This window comes from Pelobates fuscus, chromosome 6 (assembly GCF_036172605.1).
Source record: "Pelobates fuscus isolate aPelFus1 chromosome 6, aPelFus1.pri, whole genome shotgun sequence".
NCBI classification, from domain to species: Eukaryota; Metazoa; Chordata; class Amphibia; order Anura; family Pelobatidae; genus Pelobates; species Pelobates fuscus.
The window spans coordinates 181,486,458-181,504,543 of record NC_086322.1 but is presented as its reverse complement, the minus strand read 5'-3'; the positions used below and the strand labels follow the sequence as shown (position 1 = coordinate 181,504,543).

At 41.3% G+C, this 18,086-nt stretch overlaps 1 protein-coding gene across 1 annotated transcript in view; it reads right to left on the bottom strand.

Moving 5' to 3' along the window:
- LOC134614581 (uncharacterized) overlaps positions 1-18,086 on the bottom strand; it is a 185,146-nt gene that overhangs the window by 142,700 nt on the left and 24,360 nt on the right. Inside the window, exons 7-9 of the mRNA XM_063458544.1 lie at positions 15,907-16,006; positions 9,400-9,443; positions 4,304-4,381 (exon numbers count right to left, since the gene is read on the bottom strand). Of these exons, the coding sequence (XP_063314614.1) occupies positions 4,304-4,381; positions 9,400-9,443; positions 15,907-16,006 (222 nt within the window). The remainder of the gene's footprint in view (positions 1-4,303; positions 4,382-9,399; positions 9,444-15,906; positions 16,007-18,086) is intronic.

Here is an 18,086-nt window from a genome sequence, read left to right as displayed (position 1 = left end):
GTGTTCGCCCCTTTAATTATTATGGGAGAAGGATTGGCACTTACTAGAGGGCACTTCGGATGCAGCCGAAGTGCCGAAGTTGCCGAAGTGTCGAAGTTACCGAAGTTGTCGAAGTGACCGGCATCGGACAAAGGACCACGTGGCGGCGGCCATTTTAACTCGAACACCGCCGACCCGTACCATCGACTGCACTTCGACACTTCGACTAAAGTCGAAGTACCGAACACACTTCGAACGGGACTTAGTCGTTTTTATACCGTTTTTATACCAGGAAGGGTCATAAAAGGACTTCCGTGTAACTTTTTATTTACTGAAGGGATTGGTATGATTTTTGAGAGTGTTTATGTTTAAAGTATGCTGAGTCTGAATATGTGGATGCGATGTATGGTTTCAAAGTTATGAAAGTTGTGTAAAAGTATATTTTAAACTGTATGCATAATGGGATTATGTGTCACACTAAGGGGAGGGGATGTGTGGGATGTAACATCTATGTCATTGGTTCTTTTATGCCTCCCCCTGGGTGTGGCCCGTATGTGTGAGTTGGAAATAAAAGCCAGGCTGGATGAGCCAGTCCTGAGTTCCTGCTTAACCCTGAAGCTGAAGTGTTGTCTCATTCTTGGGGGGGAATTTGACTGTATGCCGACTGCCAGGAGTGTAAGCTGTTCGTATTGCTTTTCCTGTTCGGCTGCTTCCAGTGTTCGTGTTTCTGCTGTTCGAGAGTTGGTGAATCCGTGCAGTTTGGGAGTTCGGGAAATTGGTGCTTACAGTAGCTGCTGGTCTATCTAAAGGGGATTATCGCCTAAACGGATTTTTCCCCTTTTTTGCTGAAACGGTCCGTTACAATTGGTGGCAAGCGGCGGGATCGTTCCTACAACCAGAGGGACAGCTACAGACAACACCACTCCTGGATTACAAAGTGAGGGCAACGCCAGTACCCGTACAGCGCCCTATCTACAAGGAACCAACTGCAGCAGAGCAAGCATGGCACCCAGCTACACTCAAGAGGCGTACGACAGAGTGCTGGCTTTATGCGGACCCAACCTCTCAGAGGATATAGTGCAGCGTGTGAAGAAAGCAGTGCGAGAGTACTTGCCGTGGGAATCAGAACGGGCCAGGGGGTTTGCAGTCCTCCCTCCCCAGCGGCAGGCTGAGTTACAGGGGGCAGAGGTAGTTGTTCCTGCCCCCCAGCAGCAAAGTGATATGCCAAGAAGGCAGTGTGAAGTGAAGGGAGAGGAGAGCAGCGTCCTCCCTCCCCAGCGGCAGTGTGTACCCCAGGGAGCTGATGGTGTCGTCCATCCTCCCCAGCGGCAGTGTGTAGCCCAGGGAGCAGAAGGTGCCATCCTTCCTCCCCAGCGGCAGTGTGTACCCCAGGGAGCTGATGGTGTCGTCCGTCCTCCCCAGCGGCAGTGTGTGTCCCAGGGAGCAGAAGGTGCAGTCCTTCCTCCCCAGCGGCAGTGTGTACCCCAGGGAGCTGATGGTGTCGTCCATCCTCCCCAGCGGCAGTGTGTAACCCAGGGAGCAGAAGGTGCAGTCCATCCTCCCCAGCGGCAGTGTGTACCCCAGGGAGCTGATGGTGTCGTCCATCCTCCCCAGCGGCAGTGTGTACCCCAGGGAGCTGATGGTGTCGTCCATCCTCCCCAGCAGCAGTGTGTAACCCAGGGAGCAGAAGGTGCCGTCCTTCCTCCCCAGCGGCAGTGTGTCCTGCAGGGAGCAGAGACAGTCAGTCTCGCACCCCAGCAGCAGGACAAGAGAATGCAAGGGGAGACAGCTGGTCTCCCTTTCCACCAGCAGAGAGAATGGCAGAGAGAGGAGCTTGTTACACCCTCTCTCCAGCGGCAGCCTAACCCACCAAGGGGAGATCTTAAGCCCCACATCTGTGCAGATGGGACCGTAGTCTCTGCACTTACAACACCAGGGGTAGGGACGGTCGGTCCTGTCCCCCAGCCACAGAGCAATATATCCAAAGGGGAGACAGTCGGTCTCCAGCAACCAGGCTCCCACCAGACTACTCCCGTGGTAGTGCTGGCAACAGGACAGAGTACCGCTGGTCTCTGCCCCCTCAGCAACCCACCAAGGCAGCCTACCAGTCCCCCACACAGCCGTGGTGAGGCACCTGAACCTGGACAAGATTCTCCCTCACCCAGGTGTAGTAACTGTTTATTGTGGGTGGGCTGCTCTGCTGTTTCTGTTTTGTGGGTGGGTTGCTGGACTAACCAGGGCACTGACCGGCAGGAGGTCAGGTACCCTGTTAGTCTAATTGGTAAAGGGGAGAATTGTGGCGAAACCAACTTCGCCACTGTGAACTGGAGAAGCCTGGTTGCTAGCCTCCTGCCCAGTGATTATGGCCCTGGGAGATTGAGCCCTTTAAACACAGTGTTCGCCCCTTTAATTATTATGGGAGAAGGATTGGCACTTACTAGAGGGCACTTTGGATGCAGCCGAAGTTGCCGAAGTTGCCGAAGTTACCGAAGTTACCGAAGTTGTCGAAGTCGTCGAAGTGACCGGCATCGGACAAAGGACCACGTGGCGGCGGCCATTTTAACTCGAACACCGCCGACCCGTACAATCGACTGCACTTCGACACTTCGACTAAAGTCGAAGTACCGAACACACTTCGAACGGGACTTAGTCGTTTTTATACCAGGAAGGGACCGACCGCACAGCCCAAATCCATGGAACTATTTTGGGCAAGAAAAGGTGCTTGCGGTCGGTCATAAAAGGACTTCCGTGTAACTTTTTATTTACTGAAGGGATTGGTATGATTTTTGAGAGTGTTTATGTTTAAAGTATGCTGAGTCTGAATATGTGATTTTTATGTGGATGCGATGTATGGTTTCAAAGTTATGAAAGTTGTGTAAAAGTATATTTTAAACTGTATGCATAATGGGATTATGTGTCACACTAAGGGGAGGGGATGTGTGGGATGTAACATCTATGTCATTGGTTCTTTTATGCCTCCCCCTGGGTGTGGCCCGTATGTGTGAGTTGGAAATAAAAGCCAGGCTGGATGAGCCAGTCCTGAGTTCCTGCTTAACCCTGAAGCTGAAGTGTTGTCTCATTCTTGGGGGGGAATTTGACTGTATGCCGACTACCAGGAGTGTAAGCTGTTCGTATTGCTTTTCCTGTTCGGCTGCTTCCAGGGTTCGTTTGTCTGCTGTTCGAGAGTTGGTGAATCCGTGCAGTTTGGGAGTTCGGGAAATTGGTGCTTACAGTAGCTGCTGGTCTATCTAAAGGGGATTATCGCCTAAACTGATTTTTCCCCTTTTTTGCTGAAACGGTTACAACTTAGCTTCATAAGACAGAAACGTTATTACACTTAATATGGACAGATTTACTAGCACTGAACCCCGGGACTTACTTACCAACTACTCTTCAGTACGTGAACCTATAAAGGACAAGTGTCTTTTTTTAGTTTATTCCTTTAAAGTAACACTATATTATCAGGAATACAAACATTTATTAAGGCTCCCAGTCCCCCTGTCAGTGCAGTGACAAGGTGATTTTACTCACCTATTTCGCACATCTAGCTCCGCCTCTATGGCTGAGATAATCAATCTTGATTATCTCAACCAGTCCAATGCTTTCCTATATGAACTGAATCAATGCATCTCTATGGGGAAGGGGCAGCACTTCTATGCAGAGTGTGGAGATGCTGAACACCAGCGCTGAACACAGTTCCCATAGGGAAAGCATTGGATTGGCTAAAATCGGCACGGGGCGGGACCAAATGCCATTTTGGCCAATCAGGACCTCCTCATAGAGATGCACTGAATCAATGCATCTCTATGAGGAAAATGCTGCGTCTCCATGCAGAGCATGGGGACGCTGAACGTCAGGGTTACTTTTTCGGCAGCACTGACCCAGGAAGCCCTTCCAGTGGCCACTTGGACATGTCCCTAGAGGCAGTGTTTTCATGAAAAAAGACTGAAGGTAACTATTAAACTCACCAAAACAACTACATTAAGCCCTAGTTGTTCTGGTAACTATAGTGTCCCTTTGAGCTATAATGTCCCTTTAATTGATATAGAATTTTTAATTCTCTTAGCTCTACTTAAAAGCTCCAGAGTGTAATATATCATAAGCATGTGTATTAATAAATAATACACACACACACACACACACACACATACACTTCCTCTATCTGGAAAGTAAAAATTCTGGCAGATCTGACAACAACAAAAAAACATTGAACTCAAACAAAACATGTATGACATATAAGAATAGGAGCTGAAGAGGGCAGTGTCGAAATGAGCTTACACTCTACAGTCTCTGTATTCACCTACCAGTTTCAGAACACACTTACCAGTCTGGTACCATATGCCAGTCTGTGAATATCCCACCAGTGCACTGAGCACCACATTCTATTAAATGGCCAGCAAGACTGTAAAAGAAAGGATATATTGGTGAGCATTAAGAAAATGCAATTTAGTCAACGCTTGTGAAACTTTTTTAGAGCTTGCTTGTCTGAATCAGATTCCTTTTAATCTACAACCAAATCAGTTGATTTGTCTAAATAAGACTCCATAGGTAAATCTTGAATGGATTGATTTGTTCGGTAGTGGATTTAAAGAAATTATATTTGGACAAGTCTAGTTTAAGTATTTTCAAGTGAAGAAGACAAAAAAGCATGAACAATATATACCTTATGCATTTTTCCTACGCTTGACAAATGTGACAAAAGGGTGGAAATTAAAATGATATGGGGTTGCTATGGTAACTTCCTAGTGCTGGCTAGGGAGTATAGGAATGGAGTGATGTGACATCATTCCATTCAGATGATGGCATGCTGGAAATGAAGCAGGGCAACTTAACAAAGACTGCGGGAGGACGGTGGGTGTGTACAGAAGTGTAATTAGATCATGGCGAAGGAGCGGAGGCCAGATTAGTCAGTTTAATTTAAATAGCTTAAAAATGTCCCTATAGCATGCTAGCGCATATACAGATTTTAATTTAAAGTTCTTTAAAATTACTGACCATTCTCCACCTGTCAATCATTACCCAGCATGGAAGTCTATGCTGACAAATCAGCAAATAGGAAGAACCAGAAAATACTGTTATGGTATGGGTGTTCTCTTGCTGTCTGTCACGATCCTATTCCCACTGCAGGAGCAAGGTGGGACCAGAAACTGGTATTATAGTAGTGTAACACATATTAACCTCTGAGAATGGTTGGCACTGGAATGGTGGACAGGATGTAAGAAAAGGACCTATCCTAAGCAACTACATATTTTATGTATCTTCATAATAAATTATATAGTTGTTGCCTTGGTAGCTATTATTATTATTTATACATTGCCAACAAATTCTGCAGCGCTTTACAACTGAACTAACAAACAAACATGTAATTGTAACCAGACAAGTTGGACGTACAGGAACAGAGAGGTTGAGGGCCCTGCTCAATGAGCTTACATGCTAGAGGGAGTGGGGTATATTGACACAAAGGGTAAGGATAGTATTAGAGAAGTAGATTGGTAGAGTAATATTCACTGAAGACTTAGTGTGTGTTTTATTGGGGGGAGGTGGTTTAATGACAGTTACAGGAGAGGAATTAATTGGCAGCTATGAACAGTTTACTTGATATGCTTTTGTGAAGAAGTAAATTTATTTATTTATTTTTTTGAAGGAGAGGATACTGGGTGAGCGCCTAACGGAGAAGGGAAGAGAGTTACACAGGAACGGTTCAGCCCTGAAGAAGTCTTAAAGGCGTGCATCAAAAGTGGGAGGATAGATATAGGGATAGACGTAGGGCGTAGGGATAGATGTAGGACTTCGACAGAGCATAGGGGCCTAGACGGGACATACTTGTGTATTAGAGAGGATAGATAGAGAAAGAGAGAGAGCACCAGCGTTGTGTAGAGATTTGAAATCAAGAAGCAGAATTTAAAATTGAGCCCTATATCTTATGGGAAGCCAATGCAGGGACTTACAAATGGGTGAGGTGTGGGAGGTGCAGGCGGACAGGAACATAAGCCTCGCCACAGCATTCAGCTGTTATATGTTAAGTTGAACCTGGCATGACGTTCATGTTAAGGGGAAAGTTTTACTTGAATTACAGCAGAATAATATCGTCATTTCTGGCTGTGGCTTTGTGTACATGTATCTCCTCTTATCAAAAGCTAATCACTAAATTATTCCTTTTGTTTTATGGAAATCAGAACAGAAAAGAGCTTTCAGAAAACCAAACAAAACCATTTGCACGGTTATATTGGTATTTAAACTAAAGAGAGATTTAACAGAAATGCGTTACGGTTGAAAGAAATACCCTGAATGCAAGCAATCCGTCATATTGTTGCCGATTCTGCAACAGATCTAGATTTTTGCCACTAGTGTAAACAAGTCGTTTTAAAGATATCTCCTAATCCAATTATGGCAATTCTCTGCATGCATGCTGTTGCTGTTATGCAGCTCATGCAGCCAAAAGTTTGTTACACTACAGATCTATTTGGACAGTGACACCAGTTGTATTGTTTGGGCTCTGCTGGGGTGATTGGACCCTGGTCCATGAGAGTTTGATTCAGATATCAATTTGTTTTTTTCAATGTACTTTTCAGTAAATTATACACTGTTTATCATATCTATGATTTAGATCTTTGCATTTTGTTGTAAACTCTCTGAGGTTATTTTTGTGTAGTCTTTTTCCATGATACCCGTTGAAAGGTCTAAGCCTACATCCTGGGGAAAGTTATTGTTTATTACAAAAGCTGAATTTTCTTTTCTCTTTATGCACTATAGTGGCTAACAATGTATCACACTGATGATTTGCACATGCCTAATGTTTTGACTATGTCACTGATCAATGTATTTCATTGTTATTATTATTATTATTATCATTGCCATTTATATAGCGCCAACAGATTCCGTAGCGCTTTACAATATTATGAGAGGGGGATTTAACTATAAATAGAACAATTATAATAAAACTTACAGGAACGATAGGTTGTAGAGGACCCTGCTCAAACGAGCTTACAGTCTATAGGAAGAAACACATTAAGACAGGAAATAGCAATCAAATAAGGTGGGAGTGAAGCAGAGCTGGAGAAGAGCGTAGAGTGCTGCTCTTTAGGAGAGAGCAAGAGACAGGTATGTAAGGTAGAGGTTACTCTGGGAGGCCATAATCTTTCCTAAAGGCATGGGTTTTAAGGCACTTTTTAAACAATTGAAGACTAGCAGTGACACGTTGTAGGACGGCAGGGGAGAGGTCCGGAGAGGAGAGATATATCTGGGTGTCATCAGCATACAGGTGGTAGTGGAATCCAAAAGAGGTAATATGTTTGACAAGAGAGGCAGTATAAAGAGAAAATAGAAGGGGACCAAGGACAGAGCCTTGGGGGACTCCAACCGAGACAGGACGAGGGGGATGAGGTATCATTAGAAAAGGAGACACTGAATGAGCATTGGGAGAGATAAGAGGAAAACCACAAGAGGACAGAGTCACAGAGATCGAGTGATTTAAGAGTTTGAAGAAGGAGAGCATGATCAACGGTGTCAAAGGCAGCAGAGAGGTCAAGAAAAATTAGTATGGAGTAGTTGCCTTTGGATTAGCTGTGATTAGGTCATTAGTAACTTTGATAAGAGCAGTCTCAGTAGAGTGGAGAGGGCGGAAGCCAGAAGAGGGTCAAGGAGAGAGTTGGAATTGAGGAAGTGAGACATACGGATAAAGACAAGTCTTTCCAGAAGCTTTGAGGAGAAAGGGAGCAGGGATATGGGATGATAGTTAAGGGGAAGGAAGGGTCAATTGTTGTTTTTTTTTCAGGATAGGTACTACATAATCTACATGTGGTTGAGAAAGAGAAAGGCAGGGTGGGGAGAATTCTTTCCTTAGCTGTTCAATCTTGTCAGTAAAGTAATATGCAAAGCTATCAGCAGTAAAGTTAGTTTGGGGGATGGCCACAGCAGGGCAAAGAAGAGAATTAAAGGTGTCAAAGAGACGCCTGGAATCGCGGGAGCATGAACTAATGAGAGAGGAAAAGAATGATTGTTTGGCGAGGGCAAGGGCTACGCTGTATGAACACAATATGAATCTATAATGGAGAAAGTCTGATGGTTGTTCAACCGCTTGATGACACATTTTACTCATATTTTGCATATTTCCATTACATGTACATATATAGCTTTCCCAGGGCTCCACACTACAGTTAAGCCCTGCATTGGTTATTCAGTGAAATGAGAATTCAGGGTAAATCAAAGTGAATTTCAAATATACAGTGAAAAATATCTCAGCTGGCTATTTTTTTCAGTTCAGCTACTGTGACCTTAACTTTTAAATTCACAAAGTTGTTTTCCAGGCACTTTTTTGTGTTCCCTCCCTCGCACCCCTCCCCCTTTCTGTCACTTACCTGATTCCCGCACGGATGTCCCTTGATGCTGGTTCAGGCTCTGCCATGCTCACATTAGGACTTCCCCCATAGGAAAGCATTGTACAATGTTTCCTATGGGATTTGGGGTGACGCTGGATGTACTGATGCAAAGCATGAAGACGTCCAGCGTCACTTAGGCGACCAAAAGTCAGGTAATCACACTAAAGTCCCTCTAGTGGCTGTTTGTTAGACAGCCACTGGAGGTTGAGTTAACCCTCCAAGGCAATTATTACAGTTTGTTAAAAAACTGCAATAATTACTATTGCATGGTTAAGTGACCTGGGACACTGCACACAGACCACTTAAATGAGCTGAATGGTCTGGGTGGCTATAGTGTCCCTTTAAGTAAATAAAGAGTAGTTCTCTAGGTAGCTTAATGAGTCAGTTTTTGTGTATAGATCATGCCTCTGAATTTTCACTACTAAATGCTCTGTCATTTAGGAGTTAAATCACTTTTTATTATGTCTATGCAGTCCTAGCCACACCTCCCCTGGCTGCATGAAAAAAAAGGTTTTAATTTCAATCAGATTTTCTTCTGCTCTGTAAATTGAACTTTAATCATGCACATGAGACTCCTTAAAGGTCTAGCAAGCTATTAATAGTGCAGGAGATATGACATTATAAATTGAACAGAATGTGCCATAAAGGAAGTGCAAACATTATATCTCACTTTACAGATAGGGTATAGGAAGGTTGAGGATGTTACATGCAGGGAGGTGTGACTACGACTGCATAAACAGTGATTTCATTCCTAAATGGCAGAGAATTGAGCAGTGAGACTGCAGTGGCATGATCTATACTCCAAAACTGCTTCATTAAACTAAAGTTATTTTAGTGGTCATACCGCCCATTAACAAGCCTGTAACAGTCATAGAAAAAGTAGGTGATAGCAAACTGTTCTTCTACCAATGTGAGGAGGTTTTTAGCCTCTGTGTCTTGTTTTATGATTTATTTACAAATTATTCTGATGTCAATTACAGCTTTGAGAGGCTGAAAGATCACTGAATTGCCCCAATGACCTTGTAATACTTGTAATATTTACCTGCCAGAAGCAAGCAAGTCAAACTCATTTCTCTTCCATCCAAACTAGGAGAAAAAAAGAAGAACATTATTTCTGCCCTGCATGGTGTAATTACCTGCTTTGTGCTGCTGTCAATTTACTGTCTCATGCCACTACATCTTTCTTTCTAATTACATTTTCTGACATTATCTAATGCTCTGGAGCTTCAAATACACCTACACTCTGTTCTAAATTATTATGCAAATTCTATTTAAGTGTCACAAAGATTAAATATTTTGTTTTTCAGTTTAACTCATGGATGGCATTGTGTCTCATGGCTCTTTTGATCACTGAAAACAACCTCGGACACCTGTGATAATTAGATTGCCAGGTGAGTCCAATTTAAGGAAAAACTACTGAAGGAGGGTGTTCCACATTAATAAGCAGAGGTCCATTTTCATGCAATATGGGGAAGAAAAAGAGTGAAATAGTCCAATGCCTTGGACAAGGTATAAAAACATTAGATATTTCACGAAAACTTATGCGTGATCATCGCACTATTAAGAGATTTGTGGCTGATTCAGAGCACAGATGGGTTTGTGCAGATAAAGGCACATTGAGGAAGATTTCTGCCAGATCCATGCATCGGATCAAGAGAGTAGCTGCTAAAATACCATTACATAGCAGCAAACAGATATTTAAAGTTGCTGGTGCCTCTGGAGTCCCACGGACATCAAGGTGTAGAGTCTTGCAACTGTGCATAAACCTTCTATTCGGCCACCACTAACCAATGCTCACAAGCAGAAATGGCTGCATTGGGCAGAAAAATACATGAAGACTAATTTTCAAACAGTCGTGTTCACTGATGAGTGCCGTGCAACCCTGGATGGTCCAGATGGCTAGAGTAGTGAATGGTTGGTGGACGGCCACCCTGTTCCAACAAGGCTGCGACGTCAGCAAGGCAGTGGTGGAGTCATGTTTTGGGCCAGAATCATGTGAAGAGAGCTGGTCAGCCCCTTTAGGGTCCCCGAAGGTGTAAAGATGACCTCTGCAAAGTATGTGGAGTTTCTGACTGACCACTTTCTTCCCTGGTACAGAAGGAAGAACTATGCTTTCCGTAATTAAATCATCTTCATGCATGACAATGAACCATCTCATGCTGCAAAGAATACCTCTGCATCAATGGCTGCTATGGGGATAAAAGGAGAGAAAGTCATGGCGTGGCCTCCATCCTCCCCTGACCTCAATCCTATTGAGAACCTTTGGAGCATCCTCAAGCAAAAGATCTATGAGGGTGGGAGGCGGCTTACATCCAAACAGCAGCTCTGGGAGGCTATTCTGACATCTTGCAAACAAATTCAAGCAGAAATTGTCCAAAAACTCACAAGTTCAATGGATGCAAGACTTGTAAAGCTGCTATCAAATAAGGGGTCCTATGTTTAAATGTAACGTGACCTGTTAAAATGTTTAAAAAGTTAAAATGTTGTTATAAGTTTGATTGAAATAGCTTTTGATTTCAGTAAATATGCTGCAAACACAACAAATGACAATTTTCAGTTCTTTACAACCTATAAAGTGTTTTGAAACTTACCGTGCGTAATAATTTTGAACAGTGCATTGTACGTTGTAACGGATCACCTGGCACCCGTTGAAGGATGCTCCTAGCGCTTTCTGAGGACTCCAAGCACTGCAGCCGACACCACAACCACCGAACCGGAGAAACATATAAATTCTCTCAAGCATATGAATGCTGTATACAGTCGAATAGGACAAACCATGCAAATAGGGTTCCACTCCTAGCAGTCAAACTGGAACAGCATACAATAAATTCTCCCGCAATAATGAGACGACACTTCACTTTGAGGGTTAAGCAGGAACTGGCTGTACTGGCACATACAGTCTCTTTTATTCCCAATCCACAAACATAGTACAGCCCACAGGGTTTTACAGAACAACCAATCAATCCGTACAATACACACAGACACTCCCACACAAAATCCTCCCCTCTGCCTGTGATATGATTACTGAACACAATGTGTAATCTCATTATCACAGGCAGAGGAACACCGTTTTTTACACAATATTCATAACTTGGAAAGTATGCATCACATTCACATAAAATTACATTTTCCGAATCAGCATACTCCAAATACAAACATATGTCAAAATCATCCAAATTGGTCCATTGATTCAAAAGATAGATCGAAGTCCTTTGTGACCAAATGAAGCATGGCTTTTCTGCCCAAAACCAGTTCCACAGAGTCTTCTATCCTGGAGATAATTGAGAAGTGATCCAATTATCTCTAAGGACAGAGGCAAAACTCCATTAAGCACATGGCAGTAAAAAGACAGTAAAATACAATAAAATACACAAGGTTACATTTATTACATAAAATACAGACATTCTACCTATCCGCAGATAGCTTAGATCTGAGCGCACATTATTACCGGATGGCGCTCAGATAACATACATATAGTTCAATCGCCATGGAGCCAAAGTCTTTCATACAGTCTTTCAGTATACGGCTGGGCTCCATGGCATAGCTATCTGGGGTAGCATGGCTTTATCAGTCCGCAGAAAAGCACAAACCAGCCTTTCTGCAGGGAAAAAGAACAAGGGCCATAGTCTAAAGTCAAGAGGCGGGCAAGCAGCCCCCTCCAAGGACACGTGGCGAGGTCGGTTTCGCCACATACGGTTTTTTATGTTTTGAAAAAATACTGTTATCATTAGGAGGTTTGTTCAATAAAATTTGAATTGTACTCTTAATAGTTGATAACATGAGAATTATGCTGACTGTTCTTTGCATCAAATATTTAGGTAAATGAGAAAAATATAATTTGCATAATAATTTGGAACAGGGTGTAGTTTATTTTCTATAATCCTACTGCTGACAAAATAGTGCTTTTTCTCTATTGTTATGTACATGTTCCTTAATAAATTTTTCAAGTTCCATTTAGTTATGTTACAGCAATACATATATATGCAAGTTGTTCAATTAAGAGTACAAAATTGGACTTACATAAAACATACCCCCAGTCATAACAACTACCAAAATATGTGAAATATTCACGTGGCACACCATATAAATTTCTTGCGATAGGTCTTTGAAATATAATTTTAGCGATAATTACACTTAACGCCTCTAATGTGCAAGTTTTTTTTACACTAACACATACTGCAGTTGCAACTGCATTCTCTTTCTGAAAAACTTAGCATAACTTACATAACCATATTTGCACCAACTTACCTAGGTATGATACTAGAATGGTAAAAAATCAATACTCTAAACGAACATTACTAAAATGATGATATATTGGTGATATTTCCTGTCATAGACAATGATTATGGTATGTGATATCAGCTTACCTTTAAAGGGACACTATAAGCACCAAAACCGCTTTAGCTTAATGGAGTGGTTTTGGTGTATACATTATGTTACTGCAATGCCACTGCCATTTAACAATTAGATCACACTAATTATGGAGTCCTAGTCATACCTTCTGTACCTGTAAAAATAAATCTAATGTTTAAACGTCCTTTCTTGCACAGTCTGTTTCATTCAGAATATTTAAGACCTGCTCTGTTAATGGCCCTCTAGACCTTGCAAGAGCATCTGTGCGATTAACGTTCAATTAACAGAGTAGGAGGTAAAAACTTATAAAGTCAACACATTGTGCTGTTACATCTGATTGAAAATGAAACCATCTGTACATGGGGCTGTGTACGTCACATCCAGGGAAGGTGTGGCTAGGACTACATAAACAGAAACAAAAGTGATTTCACTAAATGGCAGAGAATTGTCAGTGAGATTGCAGGGGGGTGACTATACACTAAAATTAATCCATTAAGCTAAAGTTGTTTTGGTGACTATTGAAATCACTTTTGTTATATAAAACATGTTATTGTTAATAATAAAATGCTGCAGCCTGCATCGGGGGGTTAAATAATTTTTTTAAAATAAACATATCACTTTCTATCAATTAAAGCATTAACTAATCTTAATATTGGTATAGAACATAATCTATGCCTCTAAAATAGATACAATGTTTATTTTTCACAAGAAAATTGGTTTACGTATCTTGGTTAGAAGAAAGAACACAATTGTAATATTGTAGTATTATAATTTGTATAAATGATTGTATTATAATTAATATAGAGCCAACATACACTGCCAACTTGTTCTTAAAACATATACAAAAATGCAAATTAGTTATATATTTGTGAAACTGTGATATGTATATGAGAAATACATATGAAATCATATACATACCTAAAAATTCCACTTTTGATTACTTATTTCATATGTAGAAGAATCCTGTTCTCTATATTATTTTATCTCCATGATTGACAGATAGCACCATCTTGTGGTAGCCACCATAATTACAAATCCTACCCTTTATATTGAAAATTAAAGCATGCATTCACCCACCCACCCTTATATACCCTGTTGTGATATCAACTGTTTGGGGGGGAAAAACAACCTGATAACATGAATGAGCATGGCACAAATTCAGAAACACAAGATACATTAAGTAAATATGAAAAGAAAACGTAAAGTGTCAAAGCAGGGACACACTAAGTATTTAAAGTGAAAGAAATATTTGTGAGCTACATTTTCTCATTTGAATCGAATGTGTGTCTAATCCAGGAAAGTATTACAATTCAGATTTTAACTCTTTGCGTACAAGAGTTTTCTGTGTATGCAATTCCAAACCTGCGCTTTTCATCCCCAGTGCTCCTCTCTGAGGAGAATTGAATTAGAATATTAGGATGCTTTGATGTAAGATCGCAGGCGGCAGATCAGGTGGTTGCACAGACTTAATTTCAGTGCTGGAAAAAAGGTAAGTAATACCCCTTTATGAAGGGCCCTGGATCTAAATAAAGAGGAGAACACTATTGCATTAGGAATATAGGCTTGTATTACTAACACTTCAGTGTTCCTATCAGGGCTCCACCACGCCGTATCTCTCCTCACTGCCAGGTCAGCGTGCCGGTTCTTGGCGGAGTCCTCGGTCCCAGTGCGGTCGTCGGCATGGCATTGCCACTGCTGCTCCTAGTGGGACCAGAGTATTCTTGCCACCACGTTTGGAAAGACTGCACTCCCCCAGGTTCCTTTAAACAGGCACTTCCAACTTTATGAGAGATGGGGTGGAGTGTCTCAGGGGATCTGTGCTGATACATGGGCATGACGTAAAGGAGTGTGCTTCCCGTCCCTTATTTAAAGCCATGTGTATGTAGCCTCACTCCTTACTCGGATATTTGTGCAAGTTGCCCTACATTCTCTGTGCTACCTGTGCCTCTAGTCTATGCATTGCTTGTGCCTTCAGCCTGTGTCTTACCTAACTAATTTACCTGTACAAAATAGATAATTTGCTGCCTGTGCTGGCATCATGACACCAGCTACCTGTCCATTTGATAATAGACTTCCTGCCTGCCTCTCTGCCCAAGAACCTTGCCACCTGGACTGATTTACCTTCTCCTTCTGACCACGTCTCTGTCTTATTCCTGTAAGTACTTTGCCTTGGCCTGTCTGTCTCCATTTAATTATCTTGAGCTCCTCCTGCTACAACCCTGACAGTTCCTTTAATGTGTGTGCAGTTTCAGTGCATATTTAGTGTTCTATGTCTATGAGTGCACGAGAGTGTCTTCGGATGTGTAATATTAATTATAATGTATGTGAGCGTTTCTGCATGTAAAATGTCAGTGCATTTCATGGTTGCTCTTGCTCTTTACCTACTTTTCTTTTCAGTTTACACATTGATATACTTCTGAACTGCTCAAAATAACATATGTTGGAAACAACAAACAGAAATATTAGAGGTACTGGGGAAGTTTGTTAATTTGTTGTTTTCTAAATATGATTTATTTTTAAAAGATTTAAAAGTGCTACATAATTCTTTGGCACTGCCCCAAGTGTGCAGATTCTTCAAGTTAAATTTAATCCAAACAATGATTGGTGAGTGTATTGGGGTGTGTAAACTGGCTGTGGTAGTTATTGTTTAGAATGCACTTTTTAAATCCTGAGGCACTGTGTCTGTGTCTGTACACCTCCTTTGCTTTTGACATCACACAATGCTTAGTCAACCTTCCAACCTGAATAACACCGAAAATGTAATAATTTCACTTGATGAAAACAAGACTGAAGGGAACATGAAATAGAAGAAGTGAGAAGAGGATCGCAGTGTTTACCTAACAGAGCATCATCAGGTTATATACTTTGTCCCAGTAAAGTCTATGGGTTATAGGTTTCAAGCAGAGATCAAATTGGATTTGCTACCAAGTCAAGAACAAAATCATTATCAGGAGCACCAGAGAACACAACTGCAAGACTTTTCGCTAAATTATAGGATAGCGAGGGTCTACATACTGTAAAACTATTTTCAATAGCTGTGCAAAACAATAACTTTGATTATATATATATATTCTTCTTCTTGTGAAATAGTTTGTAGTATTGTTCCATTCCATCTGCACTAGGTCTTTTTGAATTATTTCTAGAATTATGAAATTGTACGTTTTATACGTTTTGGGAATAAAATATGTATACATACAGAATGTATAAGTGGTCCCAACACAATACTACTGTCCACACATCTTCCTGTCACAACAATGTCTGCCCCGAGATCCAATGCTCTGCTAATTGGTCTTGCCCTGTAAAACAAAAACATTGAATGTAAGCAAATGTAAGAATAAAAAACAGATAGGCAACAAAGTAAACTGGGTGCAGTGGCCATTTAATGTTAACCCTGCAATATAAAACATTGCACTACTACTGGCGCTTCACTGTGAGAAGTAAGTCAAACCCAATGGAGAGAAAGAAAAATGGGTGGCAGTAATCAAAACAGCTAGCAAGTCCCTATAGCGTTAGGAATACATGTTTATATATGCTATAGTGTTCCTTTAAGTATAATATTTGTAATATCTACTATTTTCTCTACTGTTTTCTATTCATTTATGGATAACAGTTTCCCCCTTTAAAGCAGTAGCAGGTGGTTCTCTTATAATAATGACAAAATAAAAGTTTTTTTTTTTTTTTAAATCAATGGAACAACAATGATTTTATTCCTGGAGAAGTAGGTTACATGTTTTCATAGCCATCTAGTCTGGTCTAATAAGGGAATGAATGCTATGGAAAGAGTTCCCTTTCCCCAGGTAGAGGAAACTCACAGGTGATCTCTGCATATCCAAACCCTATGCAGCTGGGTACTTGATATATGGTGCAGAAATATGAGGTCATAATCCTGTTCCCTTCCTGGATGTTTAAGGCTCTGGTTGATCCCACATTTTGTGAATTACTCCTGTCCCACAGTATGGTATGTAGGAATGAACAGGTGAGGATATTCCTGTTAACATTCACACCGCTGCCCATGATGTCAGAGAATAGGGTCATTAATACTATTCGCATTTAGTATGCGGTTGCAGTTTGTAAATGGTTGCATTTGGAAAGCTGCCAGCACTGCAGTCTGTATGGGGTCCACTGGAAAACAAGTTGGCTTTGCATTGGAGAGTACTAGGGAATATCGATCTCTCCTTTTGTGCACACCGATGACCTTCACATGGGTGATCATACCACTAGACAGTAAGCAGATGGCAAAGGGGGAGATGTTGTTCTTTATTAACCAGAAGCCACAATCATGTATAGGGTACATGTGGACAGTTATTTTGTGCCTTTATGAACAGAACAATTTTGGCTTTTTTGCTAAATGGTTCTCTCACACTGAAGTTCACGCTTCTTCTTCAGTGGACCCTCACATGCTATATATGCAAAATGTTTTGACACAGATAGGACTGGATAGTTGCCTTAATATACATGGATACATACAATGTTGTGGAATAAAACTCCCATCATGCTGTTGCAGTCCACATGACCTCAAGTTCAGATTTAGGGGATAATTGTATTGTCTGTTTATGTCACTGTACAGTGTCATCCAATCACAAGAATAAAATCTAAAAACATTTTATTCCACCCTGTGTGAATATGTAGTCCAGCCCTGACTTGTCAGACATTACATATTCATGGCGCTCCAAGGGCTCAGTTTACTATCAGTCTGCCCCTGACTAGCTTCTCAGTGAATATGCCCATGTATAATTCCTCATACAGACAAGTGTGGTTGGATTAGATTACATTGGAGCTATGGTCCATGGGGAGGATAGTCCTATACCACAAAAACCTCGTAGAGAAACATAATGTAAGATTAATGATGTATGCTTACATTCTGTGCCATTAGTGTGACTATGCTGGCGATTTATCGTATTTAAAAAATGGAAGAGGTACTGCAGCAGGAAATATTTGCAGTACCTCTTCTAAATTCCCAAGGGCGGTAAGTAAAAAACATGACCATTCTGATAGCTGAAAAACTGGGATTTGTCGTGATGGTAGACAAGAAACAACAAAAAGGACTTGTTTATAAAAAGCATTGGAATGTGCCCCTTATATTATGCACCAAAATAATTTCAGATGATTTAAACGCTTGAGTACTTGCAACTTCACATGTTCTGCAAGGAAATATTTTAGTCCAGAAATAATTAAAAAGAGAAACATTTATGACAAAATATATAAATATATTTAATTGGGTACTCCAGCGTCCAAAATATAGGTGAGTCACGGAGTGAAAAAAATAACCAGTTTGAATAAGTATCCTCACTTGACTATACAGCTCTGGGTTGGACACTGATAGCTTCTGGGTTTTATCACATACCTCCTTTACAGTGACCTATGGTTGGTGTACAA